General features: G+C 33.8%; 1 protein-coding gene across 1 annotated transcript in view; it reads left to right on the top strand.

Moving 5' to 3' along the window:
• Positions 1–18,385, top strand: part of LOC142229863 (uncharacterized) — a 362,803-nt gene that overhangs the window by 14,857 nt on the left and 329,561 nt on the right. The window contains exon 2 of the mRNA XM_075300443.1: positions 1,554–2,442. Within this exon, the coding sequence (XP_075156558.1) occupies positions 2,151–2,442 (292 nt within the window). The 5' untranslated portion in view covers positions 1,554–2,150. The remainder of the gene's footprint in view (positions 1–1,553; positions 2,443–18,385) is intronic.

Genomic DNA, 18,385 nt, shown 5'->3' with positions numbered 1-18,385 from the left:
TTAACAAAATTTTCTACAGAAATAAAATTTTGACAAAACTTTCAATAGAAATAAAATTTTGGTAGATTAGTTTTGGCGATATGGAGCAATTTTAGTGTGATTAGCCATTGGCTATAGACCGATATGGATCAATTTTTGCATGGCTGTTAGCGGCCATATACTAGCGCAATATACCAAATTTTGCTCCTCCAAGAGGTTCCAGAGGTCAAATCTGGGGACCGATTTATATGGGGGCTATATATAATTATGGACCGATATGGACCAATTTTTGCATGGTTGTTAGATACCATATACTAACACCACGTACCAAATTTTAACCGGATCGGATTAAATTTGCTCTTCCAAGAGGCTCCGGAGTTCAAATATGGGGATCGGTTTATATGGGGTCTATATATAATTATGGACCGATATGAACCAATTTTTGTGTGGTTATTAGAGACCATATACTAACACCACGTACCAAATTTCAACCGAATCGGATGAATTTTGCTCCTCTAAGAGGCTCCGGAGGTCAAATCTGGGGATCGGTTTATATGGGGGCTATATATAATTATGAACCGATATGGATCAATTTTTGCATGGTTGTTAGAGACCATATACTTACACCTCGTACCAAACTTCAGCCGGATCGGATGAAATTTGCTTCTCTTAGAGGGTCCCCAAGCTAAATCTGAGGGTCGGTTTATATGGGGGCTATACGTAAAAGTGGACCGATATGACCCATTTGCAATACCATCCGACCTGCATCAATAACAACTACTTGTGCCAAGTTTAAAGTCGATATCTTATTTTGTTCGGAAGTTAGCGTGATTTCAACAGACGGACGGACGGACATTCTCAGATCGACTCAGAATTTCACCACGACCCAGAATATATATACTTTATGGGGTCTTAGAGCAATATTTCGATGTGTTACAAATGGAATGACAAAGTTAATATACCCCCCATCCTATAGTGAAGGGTATAAAAATCTTGACCATTGTCTCGTTCTAACATATGTAAAATCTCTTTCGTGTAGTTATGTCTTTGAAAATATTAAAAAAAGGGGGGAAAATGGGTTGACTTTTTTTCCTCGACAACAAATATTAATAATTTTTTACTGACAAATAATTAAAATGAAAATGAAAAGTATTTTCAATAACATTCGGTTTGTGGAACCGTATGGTGATAATGAGTACTGAATGAATGTTTTCTTCGTAAGTTGTATCAACCAATTTCCAATAAAATTGTTCATAGAAAAAGTATATGGTAAACTCAACCATTTATCTATTATTATAACTAACAGTTTTTTGATGGCACTCCCAGATAGTTTTAAGAATAGAACCAATGTTGTAATTACAGAATATTTGTTGATACACTTGATATTTCGTTTCGTAATTAGAATGTTCATTATTACAATCGATTGTCAACCAATCTCTTCTCTGTGTGTAATACGTTGTTATTATTATCGTATTTTCTCTACTGTATATTTAAGCAAGGATGATTCAAAAAACAAAAAATAAATTATATTAAAAATAGTTTAACGATATTGTTACTTTTTTGTATAATTTCAGAAAACACCAAAATTTATGAAATCAACGGAAGAATAGTACAGTGAAAAATATTTTTCAAATTTTAAACGCAACAACTGGGTTTCAACTGCAACAATCGCTATAGCTCAGAGTGACTCCATTTAAATGGAATGAAGCCTTTTAAAATGCTTTAGCACAGAAATAAATGTGTTCAACTTCGAGGGTCTTAAAAGCGAACGATAAATTTTAATTTAAATAAAAAACGTGTTGGTACCATTCACATTGACTTGGTTTTACCACCTTTACTGTGAAAGTGAAACATAGAAAATGCTTAAAGGTATCAGTTGGATGGTTCAGTGAAAAAAAAAAATATAAGATGTGAAGATTTCTGGGAAAACAGGATATAAACTAAAACTAACAAATGCACTGGAAGTGGCAATAATTTATATTTGCAAAGTGATTGAATTCAAACAAACAACCACACATAACACATATATGTTACCAATACATATACAATTATCACCCTATGCTTGTGCGGCCCCAAAACAAATAAAGAAAAACTGGCATACGCGTATTTGTCAATAATCTCGAGTGAAATTTTTAATTTTTAAACGTCGCGTCATCACCGTGAAATGGACAATGTGTGACATTAACTGCATATGGTTATTTAATCTACTTGTGGCGTTTGTTTTAATTATCCAGCAACAGCAACAACATTATGTTGTTGCCAGCCTTAAGGATCATCGGCAGTGGCATCGACAGGAGTTACAGGACGGTGGCAAACAGAGGTCACCGTATTCTGACATTACATCATATGCCTCGACATTGGCCTCAAAATATTTACATCAACATTCATTACCCAAAGCGAATGTGGTAAAACGTGAGGTTCACAATGACGAAAGGAATACGGATTTTATTTCATATTTAAGTGGTAAGTAAAAGAGCTCAACTGAAATGAAATGTTGTTGAAAAGGCTTGGAAAAAACAGCAAATACCTTTAATTCATGTGAGAAAAAGAGTAAGAAAAAAAGAGAGGGAAAATTGTCATATCAACATATGACAGGGGGAGGGAATAACACACATTGACATGTACATACATATGTAGAGGAAACTATAAATAAATTGTAGTAAAGGATTTCGAGGATACCTTTTGGGACCAGTTGATTTAAGTAGCCAGTTTTGTTTTTATTGCAAATTGAAACGTGAGTGAGCAAAGAAACATTTCCTTTTCAAAATACACAAAATATTTATATGCCGTTTTGTTAACTGACTGAATGGATGAATGGGGTAGGCTGTTGACATTTTCTTTTAATTTCCCCAGACGATGTAACTTCGGGTCAATAAACAGGTTTATTTACAAAAAAAAAAAAAAACAATATTTCCGTTCCTGGGAAAGGATATTTTTTTCTTAACGTCAAAAAAAGAGAGATCTTTTTTGTAGCATTTAAATTTTGTTTATATTGTTGTGATATACGAGGAAAATTTACAACAAAATTTAAATTTAGAAATAAATAAGAACAAATAATTTTCCTATACCTTACTCGTATCATATTGATTTCAAGCCATAAAGCGACTTTTTGCACAAAAAATATTTGGCGTTTTTTCTGACTTCTTTGAGGAAATTTATCTGAAAACACTGAGTGATTATACATGGCCACCACATCCATTCGATTTCTATATACCTACATAGAATGGTGGTATTTTTCATTCCCAGTGTAACACATCCAAATATCGATTTCCGACTGTATAAAGTATATTATATTCTCGATCAGGGAGAAATTCTGAGACGATATAACCACGTCTATTGTAATCAGACTACAGCTTTTAATAATGGCGTGGAGCATTTGGTCTGCACGCAGGTCAAGTTCGAAGATGGACTATATCGGTCCATGTTTTTATATGGCTCTCATATGAACCGATACCTCGGTTTGAATCCTTGGGCGTATAACACACTCCAATTTTAATCAGATTTGCCAGAATTAAAAATAGGTCCATGTTTTAGTATATAAGCCAATCCATCGATTTGACTTCTTTGACTTCCAGACTCCCCAACTTTTGTCCGAATTGTAAGTAATTCGAAATCTTGGGATAATTTAGGTCTATAAATTGCACTAAACTAGAAAGAAAATGTCCCGATTTTATTTCTCGTCCTCATTCGAGAAATGCTTTTACAAAATTTAGATTATAAATCATATGAGATGTGTTATTTAATGGGATTTTTATACCCTCCACCATAGGATGGGGGTATATTAACTTTGTCATTCCGTTTGTAACACATCGAAATATTGCTCTAAGACCCCATAAAGTATATATGTTATATCCTGGGTCGTGGTGAAATTCTGAGTCGATCGGAGCATGTCCGTCCGTCCGTCGGTCTGTTGAAATCACCCTAACTTCCGAACGAAACAAGCTATCGACTTGAAACTTGGCACAAGTAGTTGTTATTGATGTAGGTCGAACGGTATAGCAAATGGGCCATATCGGTCCACTTTTACGTATAGCCCCCATATAAACGGACCCCCAAATTTGGCTTGCCGATCCTCTAAGAGAAGCAAATTTCATCCGATCCGACTGAAATTTGGTACGTGGTGTAAGTATATGGTCTCTAACAACCATGCAAAAATTGGTCCACATCGATCCATAATTATATATAGCCCCCATATAAACCGATCTCCACTTTTGGCTTTGCCGAGCCTCTAAGAGAAGCAAATTTCATCCGATCCGGCTGAAATTTGGTACACGATGTTGGTCTCTAATGACCATGCAAAAATTGGTCCACATCGGTCCATAATTATATATAGCCCCCATATAAACCGATCACCAGATTTGACATCCGGACCCTCTTGGAAGACCAAAATTCATCTGATTCAGTTAAAATTTGGTACGTGGTTGTAATATATGGCCTCAAACACCCATATAAAAATTGGTCCACATCGGTACATAATTATATATAGCCCCCATATAAACCGATCCCCAGATTTGGCTTGCCGATCCTCTAAGAGAAGCAAATTTCATCCGATCCGGCTGAAATTTGGTACATGGTGTTAGTATATGGTCTCTAACGAACAAAAATTGGCCCACATCGGTCCATAATTATATATAGCCCCCATATAAACCGATCCCCAAATTTGGCTTGCCGATCCTCTAAGAGAAGCAAATTTCATCCGATCCGTCTTAAATTTGGTACATGGTGTAAGTATATGGTCTCTAACAACCATGCAAAATTTGGTCCACATCGGTCCATAATTATATATAGCCCCCATATAAACCGATCCCCATATTTGGCTTGCCGATCCTCTAAGAGAAGCAAATTTCATCCGATCCGGCTGAAATGTGGTACATGGTGTAAGTATAGGGTCTCTAACAACCATGCAAAAATTGGTCCACATCGGTCCATAATTATATATAGCCCCCATATAAACCGATCCCCAAATTTGGCTTTGCCTAGCCTCTTAGAGAAGCAAATTTCATCCGATCTGGCTGAAATTTGGTACATGGTATTAGTATATGGTCTCTAACAACCATGCAAAAATTGGTCTATATCGGTCCATAATTATATATAGCCCCCATATAAACCGATCCCCATATTTGGCTTGCGGAGCCTCTAAGAGAAGAAAATTTGATCCGATCTGCCGATCCTCTAAGAGAAGCAAATTTCATCCGATCCGGCTGAAATTTGGTACATAGTGTTAGTATATGGTCTCTAACAACCATGCAAAAATTGGTCCACATCGGTTCATAATTATATATAGCCCCCATATAAACCGATCCCCAAATTTGGCTTGCCGATCCTCTATGAGAAGCAAATTTCATCTGATCCGTCTGAAATTTGGTACATGGTGTTAGTATATAGTCTCTAACAACCATGCAAAAATTTGTCCACATCGGTCCATAATTATATATATAGCCCCCATTAAACGGACCCCCAAATTTGGCTTGCCGATCCTCTAAGAGAAGCAAATTTCATCCGATCCGGCTGAAATTTCGTACAGGGTGTTAGTATATGGTCTCTAACAACCTTGCAAAACTTGGTCCACATCGGTTCATAATTACATATATATCCCCCATATAAACCGATCCCCAAATTTGGCTTTGCCTAGCCTCTTAGAGAAGCAAATTTCGTCCGATTCGGCTGAAATTTGGTACATGGTATTAGTATATGGTCTCTAACAACCATGCAAAAATTGGTCCACATCGGTCCATAATTATATATAGCCCCCATATAAACCGATCCCCATATTTGACCTCCGGAGCCCCTTGGAAGAGCAAAATTCATCCGATTCGGTTGAAATTTGGTACGTGATGTTAGTATATGGTATCCAACAACCATGCAGGAATTGGTTCATATCAGTCTATAATTATATATAACCCCCATATAAACCGACCCCATATTTAACCTCCGGTGCCTTTTGGAGAAGCAAAATTCATCCGATCTGGTTGAAATTTGGTACGTGGTGGTAGTATATGATATTTAACAACCATGCCAAAGTGGTCCATATCAGTCCATAATCATATATAGCCCCCATATAAACCGATCCCGAGATTTGGTTTTGGAGCTCTAGGAGGAACAAATTTCATCCGAGTCAGTTGAAATTTGGTACATTGTGCTAGTAAACGACCGTTAACAACCATGCCCAACTAGGTCCATATCGGTCTATAGTTTTATATAGACCTCAGATAAATCGATCCCCAATCACACAAAAATTGGTCCATATCAAGTTCGTAATTGTATATAGCCCCCATATAAGCGACCCCCATATTTCAATTCTGGCTTCCTACGTAGCGTGCAAAAGTCCATATCGATTCGTAATTATTTGTAGACTTTTTGTCTAATATATACTACGTATAAAATAACTCGCAATTTAGAAAATGATTTAAGATACCACAACCCAAGTAATTCGATTGTGGATGACAGTCTTTCGTAGAAGTTTCTACGCTATCCATGGTGGAGGGTACATAAGATTCGGCTTGGCCGAACTTACGGCCATATATACTTGTTTAATTTTGTCTTCGGGAAGCGCACCATTGCATTGGAACCAATTGGGAGATTATTTGTTACGAATCACCTTGGTATTTGTACCAATCTTATAATTCAATTTGGTACAATAGAAACACAGTAGCCTCAGAAATTGTTTTTAGAATTTTCCCATGAAAAACATAAAAAATATTAAATTTAAAAATTTAATATTGGAATGTCCATTTGGAAACATTTTCATTAAATTTAAAAATTTTAATATATTCGTTGTGGATCATAAATAGAAAGAAAAAAAAACAAAAGAGAAAAAGGAAACCGACGCTTAAGGCGAAACTAAAAAAATATTATATAAAATATAAATATTTAAGAATACTATATTTGAAACATAAGATACATACTATTATTGCTAACTTATTTTTTTAACTTTTATGGAAACGTTTCCGAACCTACTCTCACCGAGAAAGAACCGCCCAAGACTGAGCACGGCCGGCGACAACGGGCAGCCATTCTATGATGGAGGGTACATACGATTCGACTTGGCCGAACTTTAGGTCTATATAATTTTCGATACTTATTTACTGAAATTAGAAATCTGGTTTGTCTTCATGGACATATAGATTCTGCAATGTATATTCGATTTGATCTAAATTAAAAAACTAGAGGTATTTCAAGGTCCATAAAAATATGCAATAGTTTATTTATATTGGTCTATGAGTTGGTATAGTCCCCATTTATACCGATCACCCGATTTGATTTCTTGGTCATCAAGACATCGTAGTTTTTATTCGGTATTAAGGTCCTTGAACAGACCAAAGAAGGTACATATAGTCTTGATCAGGGAGAAATTATAAGACGATATAACGTTGTCCGTATGTCTGTCTGTTGTAATCACGCTACAGTCTTCAATAATGAACCCATATTTTATCTACATCCAGGTCCAGTTCGAAGATGGCTACATCGGTCTAAGTTTCAATTTTGTCCCATATAAACCTACCCCCAGTTGGGTTCTTCAGCACATAGACATGTACTTTTAGCCGATTTGCATGAAATTTAAAACGTAGAAGTTCTCTTGGTCCATTAATAGGTGTGCCGAGTTTGGTATGAGTCGGAAAAGGTTTTGGTACTTTTTTCGAAACAAGTGCTATTGGTTAGGTATTGTTTTGAAATTTCAAATTGTGGAGTCTACACGTTCAATCTAAAGCACACATTTTACCTCTAGAATACGTAGAATTTTGTAAGGAATGCAGATAAGAAAATATAACAATAATCGATTTTAAAACTGTCCTTCTAGGTTCAAAATTTGACCCCACTTTCTTCGAATTTTGCAAAACAAAAAAATAAATTGTAAGGCCCATATCTCGCAAATATCGGATATATTCGCACACACACGCAATATTTTTATGAAAGTTTATGAGTTCTATTCAGTAAAGCAAAAATGATGAAAATCGGTTCATAATTTCGCGTTTGCCAAGTAAAACAAAATTTCATACATCCGAGATGTCCAACTTCAAACGTCTATAGACGAGCTCGTGAATCCACTCGGAACCTACAAACCGCTAAACTTAGAGAAAAACATCTCAGCTTTGAGACAAAGAAAAAATTATGTTGATATATTAATCCATTCAAGTGTTTCAGAACTATTTCCAAAAAAAAACGATTTGGAACTACTTTGGTTTGTAAAATTTAAAAAGGAATAATTATTTTTGTCATGACATATCTACTACTTTTACTCGAAAGAATTTGTCGAGTAACTTGTAGTAATAAAAATTTGAAAGAGATATCCATTTTGACATTGTTCTCTTAAAATTGTTTACTACTTTTACTATTGTTTGGGGTTGAGGAACGGTTTCTAGTAAAATCTAGTAAAAGTAGTAACTAGTAGTATGTAAAGGAACACACCTAATAATAAGAGAATGGAAATTTGATAAATGAGATCTGTATCCTAATTTTAATTTTATTGGTCCTAGATTTAAAGCCAGACAGGTCTCTAAAAATGTATTTATTTTAAAGAAGCCGCATCTTTGGCTCGGAATCAATACTTTGGTAACCTTAAGGGAAGGTCAAAATCTTTGCATCCAAGTAAACTTTTTTTTTTTGAGTGTAGAAATATATTTAGTCCGCATGTTGGTATGATAAACTGTAGTTTAGTTCCCACACCCTCCAAAAAAAATCGCTTCTGTAACATATACTCCAAACACGTTTTGCTCCAAGTATATATATTTTCAAGAGTGGTCCAAACAGAATATTGTTTGTATTTTTAAAACATATTATGTTTCACCTTAGGGCATACACTGGTAGAAAAAATTTTAATAAATTTTTCTTTGTGTTGATATATTTTTAAAGCCCCAAGTGGTTACTTCCATTATATTACTTGCAGCCTCAAAAAAAAAAAAAAAATAAATAAATAAATAAAAAAAAAATCGCTTCCAAGTAAACTTTTTTTTTTGAGTGTAGAAATATATTTAGTCCACATGTTGGTATGATAAACTGTAGTTTAGTTCCCACACCCTCCAAAAAAAAATCGCTTCTGTAACATATACTCCAAGCACGTTTTGCTCCAAGTATATATATTTTCAAGAGTGGTCCAAACAAAATATTGTTTGTATTTGTAAAACATATTATGTTTCACCTTAGGGCATACACTGGTAGAAAAAATGTTAATGCATTTTCTTTGTGCTGATATATTTTTAAGGCGCCAAGTGGTTACTTTCATTATATTACATATACCCTCTTTCATACCCTCCAGGTCTCTCTTTCTCTCTTTTTATAGGCTATTTCTGTATTAATATATATTTGCATCTAAGGATATTATATTTACAAACATTTTATGTCCAAAACAATATGTTCTAACATATTAACATATATGTCCCAAACATGTTATGCTAGTTTATGAACATAATATGCTTGCACTTAAAATATTGTGTTAAAAAATTTGAGTTCCAAACATATAATTTGTACACCCAAACATATGAAAAACAATCTATTTCGTCCGTGCATATACCCCAATCAACCAATTTGGTCTGATCCACTTTTTTTTATTTTTTAACAACTAACGCTTAAACTTATAATAGATATTGAATTAACATTTGCGGTGGAAATCTCTATATTTCGATTATGACAATAAACATGTTTACAAAATTTAAATGTTGACATAACTAAATATAAAGTGAAATATATTAAACTTATTGTTAAATTCCCCATTGTGTGATATTCTTCATCAAGGATATTCATCTTCAGCTGCATGTGATGTATGAACGTCTTGAAGGCATTAATTGCCTTTGTAGTGTAAATCATATAAACGTCTTCCGCTGAAGACCCAAAGTGTTAATTAATCATGGCTCATAATTAATTATTCATAAAATGTTTCTTAAAATATTCACAAGGAAGAGAAACCAAACAAGGCTGCTTGTATTAAGAAAAGAATGGTAATTACATTTTACAATAGCAACGAAATGCGGGACATTTCGTTGAAACGAAGACAGACATAATATAAAAATGAAAAATATGAGAAACCAGTAATTAGAGATAAGAGGTATCTTATTTTTTCAAAAATTCTCGTCTTAAACATATAGAAACTTTGCCGGACACGGAGAAATATCTACGGAATGATAAAGAGACTCTCATATATCCTCTTTACCTCATTTGTGTAAAATGATTCATATGCGGTATGCCGTATATTGTGGCATGTAAGCCTTCACTTCAGAGTGATGAATTGCATATCTATAATTGTTCTCATTTCAAATTCAATAAAGTATATAAACATCAACGACCTCAAGTACAAATATTAGCCACATTATAAATACAGTATTATATTCTTTATGTTTAATGAGAAAATGCCTAATGCCGAAGCATTGATTATCAGTAAACATAAAATTTCTTTTGTATATGCACCATTAATAAATTTAAATCTTTTGTCTTTATTTATGTATCTCAGACAAATGTTATAGGCATAGTCTAAAATACAAAATGATTTTTATACCCTCCACCTTAGGATGGGGGGGTATACTAACTTTGGCATTCCGTTTGTAACACATCGAAATATTGCTCTAAGACCCCATAAAGTATAAACATTCTGGGTCGTGGTGAAATTCTGGTCGATCTAGGCATGTCCGTCCATCTGTTGAAATCACGCTAACTTCCGAACGGAAAAAGCTATCGACTTGAAACTTGGCACAAGTAGTTGTTATTGATGTAGGTCGGATGGTATTGCAAATGGGCCATATCGGACTTTTGGTCTACATCGGTCCATAATTGTATATATATAGCCCCCATATAAACCGATGCCCCGATTTGGCTTGCGGAGCCTCTAAGAGAAGCAAATTTCATCCCATCCGATTGAAATTTGGTACATGAAGTTAGTATGTGATCTTTAACAACCATGCAAAAATTGGTCCACATCGGTCCATAATTATATATAGCCACCATATAAACCGATCCCTAGATTTGGCTTGTGGAGCCTGAAAAAAGAAGCAAATTTCATCCGATCCGGCTGAAATTTGGTACATGATGTAAGTATATGGTCTCTAACAATCATGCAAAAATTGGTCTACATCGGTCCATAATTATATATAGCCCCCATATAAACCGATCCCCCGATTTGGCTTCTAACAGAAGCAAATTTCAACCGATCCGGCTGATATTTGGTACATGGTGTTAGTATATGCTCTCTAACAACCACGCAAAAATTGGTCCATACCGGTCTCAATTATATATAACCCCTATTTAAACCTATCTCCAGATTTGACTTCCAGAGCTCTTGGAGGAGCAAAATTCATACGATCCAGTTGAAATTTGATAAGTGGTGAAATTTGGTACATTGCGCTAGTATATGTCGGCTAACAACCGTGCCAACGTTGGTCCAGATCGGTCTATAGTTATATATAGCCAATCCCCAATAATATAATCTACCAAAATTTTATTTCTATAGAACATTATATTAAAAATTTTATTACTATAGAAAATTTTATTACTATACAAAATTTTGTCAAGATTTTATTTCTATAAAAATTTTTCTCAAGATTTTATTTCTATAGAAAATTTTGTCAAAATTGTATTTCTATAGAAAATGTTGTCAAAATTTTACTGCCATAGAAAAATTTTCACCAATGTGGTATCACAATGGACTGAATAGTCTAAGTGAACCTGATACATTGGGCTGCCACCTAACCTAACCTTCTACTTTTTTTTAAGAATGCTTCACATATACACAAAAAAAATATATTTTATGAATAATGTTCACAAAAATTTCCCAAGGAATTCATAACTTGTAACAACAGATTTCATAAATGAAAGAAATACTAGTTTTTAGTGGCTACACTAAAAAAATTTTACTATGATCTATCAATTTAAAATAAGAATTTTTCATGGAGTTTTTTGAGACATATTAATAAATCTATTCATGTACAAACAAATGCCAGAATAAAAATCCAAATTATAAGTCCGAAACATAATATATTCTAACATATTAACATATATGTCCCAAACATGTTATCATGGTTCAGGAACATTGTATGCTTGCATTTAAAAATATTGTGCTAAAAAATTTGGGTTCCAAACATATAATTGTTACACCCAAACATATGAAAAACAGTCTTTTTCGTCCGTGTATATTCGTAAAATGTTCTTCGTAAAATTTACGAAAATGAATGAATATTTCGTTGTTTTAATGAAGAATTCGAGAAGAATAGTTAATGAAGATTTCTTCGTAAAATTAACGAAGAGAATTCTTTCGGTGTATTGTGAGTGAGTTCTCCTTTTTGTAGAAATAGCATCTTTTTCTGGTTGGTCCAAGCTAAAATCGTTAAAACATTTAAAATTCGACACATTTAAACTTATGGCAAGTGTATACACCCACAAAATTATTGCAAATCATTTATTCCAAGAAAACACTATTTTGTTAAACCAAACACAAAGATTTGATCATAAACGTCAAACTACTTTTTAATTTGGTAGATTATGGTAAAATTTTCTTAAAATTTTGGTAGCATATTTTTGCCATACATGGTAACCGTAATGATAAGTCGCCAAATCAAAACTATAAGAAATGTTGAAGATAACCAAAGGAAATAGGGAGAAAATATTGGTAACGTATTGCAACATGTTTGACCCTAATCTACGGCATTTACACGATATTTCGAAAATGAACGATTTCGACCCTCTTTTGTATTTATATTCTTACATCCTGTATTTTTGCTACATTGATGGTCTACTTTTATAACAATGGATTGAATAGGCTAAGCGAATCTGAAAATAAATCGGGCTTCCAATTTAACCTATGGTCTACCTTAATTTCGACACTATTTTGATGTTGCTCCATGAAAGAAAATTAAATCTTAGAAAGCAAACTTTGGCCAATACCTTCTTTCATTTAAAATTGGTACATACTAACTTTCTAAAATTTATATTCCCAGTTGAAATGGCTATCCCAAAACCAATTCAAATAGAATCTATATAGACAGTATAAAAATTCCAATATGACATTTTAAATAATCTCAGAGAGAAATAACAATATCAGGTTTAGATATGACCATAATATCAAAAAAACAAAAAACATTTCTAATGATTTGAAATTTGAAAATGATATGAATATAAGCTGCCTTTTTGATGTAGTATCCATGGCAAAGCATAGCTCTCTGCTCGTTGATATGCAATGAAATTAAAAACTTTGTTGAAAGGCAAATGACTGCAGGATACCAAAAGATAAAAAAAAAAATTCATAACATCATTCACACATACATTCTCACGATTTCATAATCAACCAAGTAGAATGATGAAAAAAGAGATCAGACATTATACAAAAACAAATAAATAATTTATGTACGATAACACCAAAAAAAGGATGTAGACAGATAAAATGTAGGGTAAGAGAATTATGCAGACAAAACAGAAAAAATGCTAATGAGTGAGGTTATATGTTTTGCTAATAAAGGTCAAAATGTAAAAAAAATTGAAATATGAAAAGTGGGTAAATATTGAAAAAAAAAAAAATGAGTCAAAATAATACAAACATTTGAAGCAGTTCACTGGCAGTTGTTGAGGGAGATGTCTACTTGTTTATTTCTGGGAAAATAATATTTCACAGAAATAATTCAGTAAGACTACGCGGTTACACTAAATATTTGGCGGGGATTAAGGCAGAATTCATTGAAAATTGTACACTCACAAGAAATGAAAATATTTTCCAAAATAATTGATGTTTTATTCAAAATCAGTATCGCAAATTAAAATTTAATAATTTCTTCAAAATATTTACGAATTAAAATATTTTTAAAAAATTTTATATTTGATAAAAAAAAAAGATTTTTTTTTGGTCAGTGTGTTTTTGTCAGAGTATGGCATGTTGATTATGACATTGCTGAGTCGTTTTGGATTCTCCAGCATTTATTTTGACCCCACCGTCGGAGAATATGAGCGGGGAGCGACATGGAGTCTGCCATACAAACGGAAGTAATGCACATTTGGATTGCCTCCAATTAGGTATGTCATGTTCAGAGATGGTCTGTATTAGGTTTGCGACTGTCGCAAAGTTGTAAACGTCGTAAACGTCACATACGCGTCGTGAATGTAGAAAAAGTAACAAAAGTCGCAAACTTAAAATACTTTAGTCGCGTCAGCTAGGCAGCGAATTCGATGATATCCAAGACGATGGTATGTGCGAAGAAGTTTCAATTCTTATGAATGTTCACAATTTTCGCTATTACCTTATGCACGAGTACAGGGCAACAGTGGATTTTCTCGTCCTTTCTTAGCTTTAAGTTCAGTCTCCTGTCCAATATAACCCCAAGGTTTTTTGCACACTCACCAATGGGAATTTCGATACCACCTAAGAAAAAATTTCTGCAGAAACTCACAGGGAATGCTGTCAAACTAAATTAAAAAATGTTCAGGAAATCTATTCTATTCATAATTTTCTACAGTAGGTTGCAAATGTATGTCGCAAAAGTCACAGTTTGTGACAGGCCAACCCTGGTCATGTTTTGATACCTGGTCAGGGAGGGGGTCCAAAATTTGTGCTCAAATGTCGGATTTGCTTGCAATTTTTAGGAAAGGTTACGTGTGGCATCATTGGAGCAAAAATACATGTTTTATTTTCATTGCAAATTGATTACTCTATTTTTCGATATTTTGTCAGCGTGGGGGACCTTCTTTTTGGCCGACTTTTTTCAAGTGAGTCGGAGAAGTTCTCCGATTTATTTGAAATTTACAGAGGAAGTGGGGGAGATTATGAAACTAATGTAGAGTACCTATCATTTTATATTTGGGCAGAGAAAATTTCCCCGATCTTCCGAGAAGTTTGAGGATGGTGGATGCCACAGTGGTGCAATGGTTAGTCATCATGTCAGCAATGCTGGTGGCATTTATGAGTGTTTCAAAGCTTCTCTAAGTGGTTTCACCGCAATGTGCAATGTTGTTCGGATTCGGCTATATAAAGGAGGTCCCTTGTTATTGAGCTGAACATAGAATCGGGAAGCACTCAGTGATAAGAGATAACATAAGTTCACAACAATGGACTGAATAGTCTAAGTGAGCCTGACATATAGGGCTGCCACTATACCTAACCTAACCTTGAGGATGGTCTACAAAAAATTCTCCACTTATTTTGCAATATTTCTCCTTTTGGCAGACAATATGAAACTTTTAAGAAAAGTCTGGTTATAAGCTGAAATCAAAAACAAATTATATATTTTTTTGAACCTCTTTTTGTTGCTAAAAACAGAATGCCTTAACACACCCACAGCCACAAATGCCATTGAACATGACGCATCTAAAATAAAATTAAAACGTTTGTGTTATGATCGTTATATAACACATCAACCATAAGATTAAAACTACTTCTAGGGATGTTCTACTTCTATGAATAAATATAAAAGCTTGTTGGCGGTGAACTTTTTATCAAATATATTTTTATATCAAATATATTTTGGACAATTAAATGACGATAAAAAGAAAATAAAATCAATAAATTGGTAAAAAAAAAAACAAATATATACGGCCGTAAGTTCGGCCGAAGTTTATGTACCCTCCACCATGGATTGCCTAGAAACTTTTTCTAAACACTGTCATCCACAATCGAATTACTTAAGTTGCGGTAACGCTTGCCGACAGCAAGGTATCTTAAAACCTCCTAACACCGTCTTCTAAATTGTTTGTAAGTCCATACGTGGTCTATATTAAATAAAAAAAGATCGATTAAATACGTATATAATTCAGTTTGACAAAATTTTCTATAGAAATAAAATTTTCACAAAATTTTCTATAGAAATGAAATTTTAACAAAATTTTCTACAGAAATACAATTTTCACTACATTTTCTATAGAAATAAAATGTTGACAAAATTTTCTATAGAAATAAAATTTTGACAAAATTTTCTATAGAAATAAAATTCTGGTAAATTATTTTTTGCTCGATTTTTGGCATGGTTGCCACATGATTATGAACCGATATGGACCAATTTTTGTGTGATTGGAGATCGGCTATATATAACTATAGACCGATATGGACCAATTTTGGTATGGTTGTTAGCGGCCATATACTAACAACGCAAGCTACGCAAGCCAAATGTGGGGATCAGTTTATATGGGGGTTATATATAATTGTAAACCGATGTGAACCAATTTTTGCATGGGTGTTAGAGACCATATACTAACACCATGATCTAAATTTGTACCAAATCATGTACCAAATTTCAGGTGGATCGGATGAAATTTTTTTCGCTTTGAGGCTCCGCAAGCCAAATCTGGTGATCGGTTTATGTGGTAGCTATATATAATTATGGACCGATGTGGACCAATTTTTGCATAGTTGTTAGAGACCATATACTAACACAATGTACCAAATTTCAGCAGGATGGGATGAAATATGCTTCTGTTAGAGGCTCCGCAAGCCAAATCTGAGGGACGGACGGACATGCTTAGATCGACTCAGAATTTCACCACGACCCAGAATATATATACTTTATGGGGTCTTAGAGCAATATATCGTTGTGTTACAAACGGAATGACAGATTTAAGATACCCCCCATCCTATGGTGGAGAATATAAAAACTATGTAAATAGCAAAATAAATACGATGTATATAAAATCAATCTAAAATATAGAACGCAGGAAATATCTTTTAAAGATTAATTTTTATATTACGTATCGTTTTTATTTTGTTATTTTCGATTTAATTTTATTTTCATAGCTTTTTTGCATTTTTTTGCGTCATTCAAATGTCCAAAAATGAAGTGTTTGCTTAAAACATATTTGTTAAGACTTTCAAAAGAAATTCATCACAAGTAAAAAAAGGGAGTAAAGTAGAAAGTCGGACGGGGCCGACTATATCATACCCTAAACCACACCTACTGAATTAGTAAACATAAGCATTTATTACGTATCATTGAAAGAGCGTTAGGACATAAAGCGTATTTCCATATTTAAGAAAATTAAGAGGTACATGTTTATGGGAGTTTTATCACAATCTGAACAGAAATGTCTGATATTACGAGCTATATGTTAGTTGATTCTGAATCTACAGATTTAGTATGTCACTAATATTGAGTCCATTATTAAAAAAATATGAAATCGCTCAATAAGTGTGGGTAATAAAGCCAAATTTCTGAAAATAGGATAATGGATTTATGTACATAGGATAATAGATCATACATGTACATTTGCAATTTGAGCAACATTGGTTAATAACATAAGTAAGAGTATTATGGCCAAATTTGGGAAAATCGATCGATGCATATATATATGGGAGCTATATCTAAATCTGAACTGATGTCGATGATATTTCCCAGATTTGGTTGACAGAAGAAGGTTACCTTGTGCTAAATTAGAGTAAGATCGGGTACTAAATAAGGCTATTATGGTCAGAAATAAATTTGTAAGGGGTAATTTTTTTTTCAAAAACGGGCGATACATATATATATGGGAGCCATATCTAAATCTGAACCGATTTGTATTATATTTTTCAGGTTTCGTTGATATTACAGGAGATTACCTTGTGCTAAATTTGAGTAAAATCGGTTTATAAATGAGGCCACTACAGTACAAAATAAAGTAATAAGGGGCAAATTTTTGAAAATTGGGCGCTACATATATATGGGAGCTGTATCTAAATCTGAACCGATTTGGATGATACATTGCACATATAGTCAGTACTATAGAACATTATAGCAAGCCAAATTTGAGTAAGATCGGTTGATACATGAGGGTTTTATGGCCAATTTTCTGGAAATCGGGCGATACATATATATGGGAGCTATAGCTAAATCTGAACCGATTTCGAAGATTTTATCCACATATAGTAAGTACTATAGAAAATTAGATTTTGCCAACTTTGAGTCAGATCGGTTGATAAATAAGGGACTTATGGCCAAATTTGGGAAAATCGGGCGATAGATATATATGGGAGCTATATCTAATTCTGATCCGATTTCGATAAAATTTGGCACACGTAAGGGGTGGACTATTGGATTACTTTGTGGTAAATTTGACGTCGATCGGTTAGTAAATGAACGCAATCTGACCCCATTTATCGAAATCGGGCGATACATATATATGGGAGCTATATCAAAATTTGATCCGAATTCAATAACGTTCGTCCATGTGCCCAAAAAACTCCCTGTACCAAATTTCATCAAAATCGGTTAATAATTGCGACCGGAATCCTGCGAACAACAAATACATGGACAGACGGACACCAAGGGCTAGATCGACTCAGGTGGTGATTCTGAGTAGATTGGTATATAGTTTATCGGGTCTAAAATCAATATTTCTGGTAGGCAAATTTTTTGGCAGATCAAAGTTATTATACCCTGACCACCATGTGGTTTAGGGTATAAAACAAAATGATAGAGGATATTGGGATGTACTTAAAAAGAATTGATGGCTGACCAACTTACAATATTGTTTG

The sequence above is a fragment of the Haematobia irritans genome, chromosome 3, assembly GCF_050003625.1.
Source record: "Haematobia irritans isolate KBUSLIRL chromosome 3, ASM5000362v1, whole genome shotgun sequence".
NCBI lineage: Eukaryota > Metazoa > Arthropoda > Insecta > Diptera > Muscidae > Haematobia > Haematobia irritans.
The sequence above is the reverse complement of the archived record's forward strand: the minus strand, read 5'-3'. Positions and strand labels throughout refer to the sequence as shown.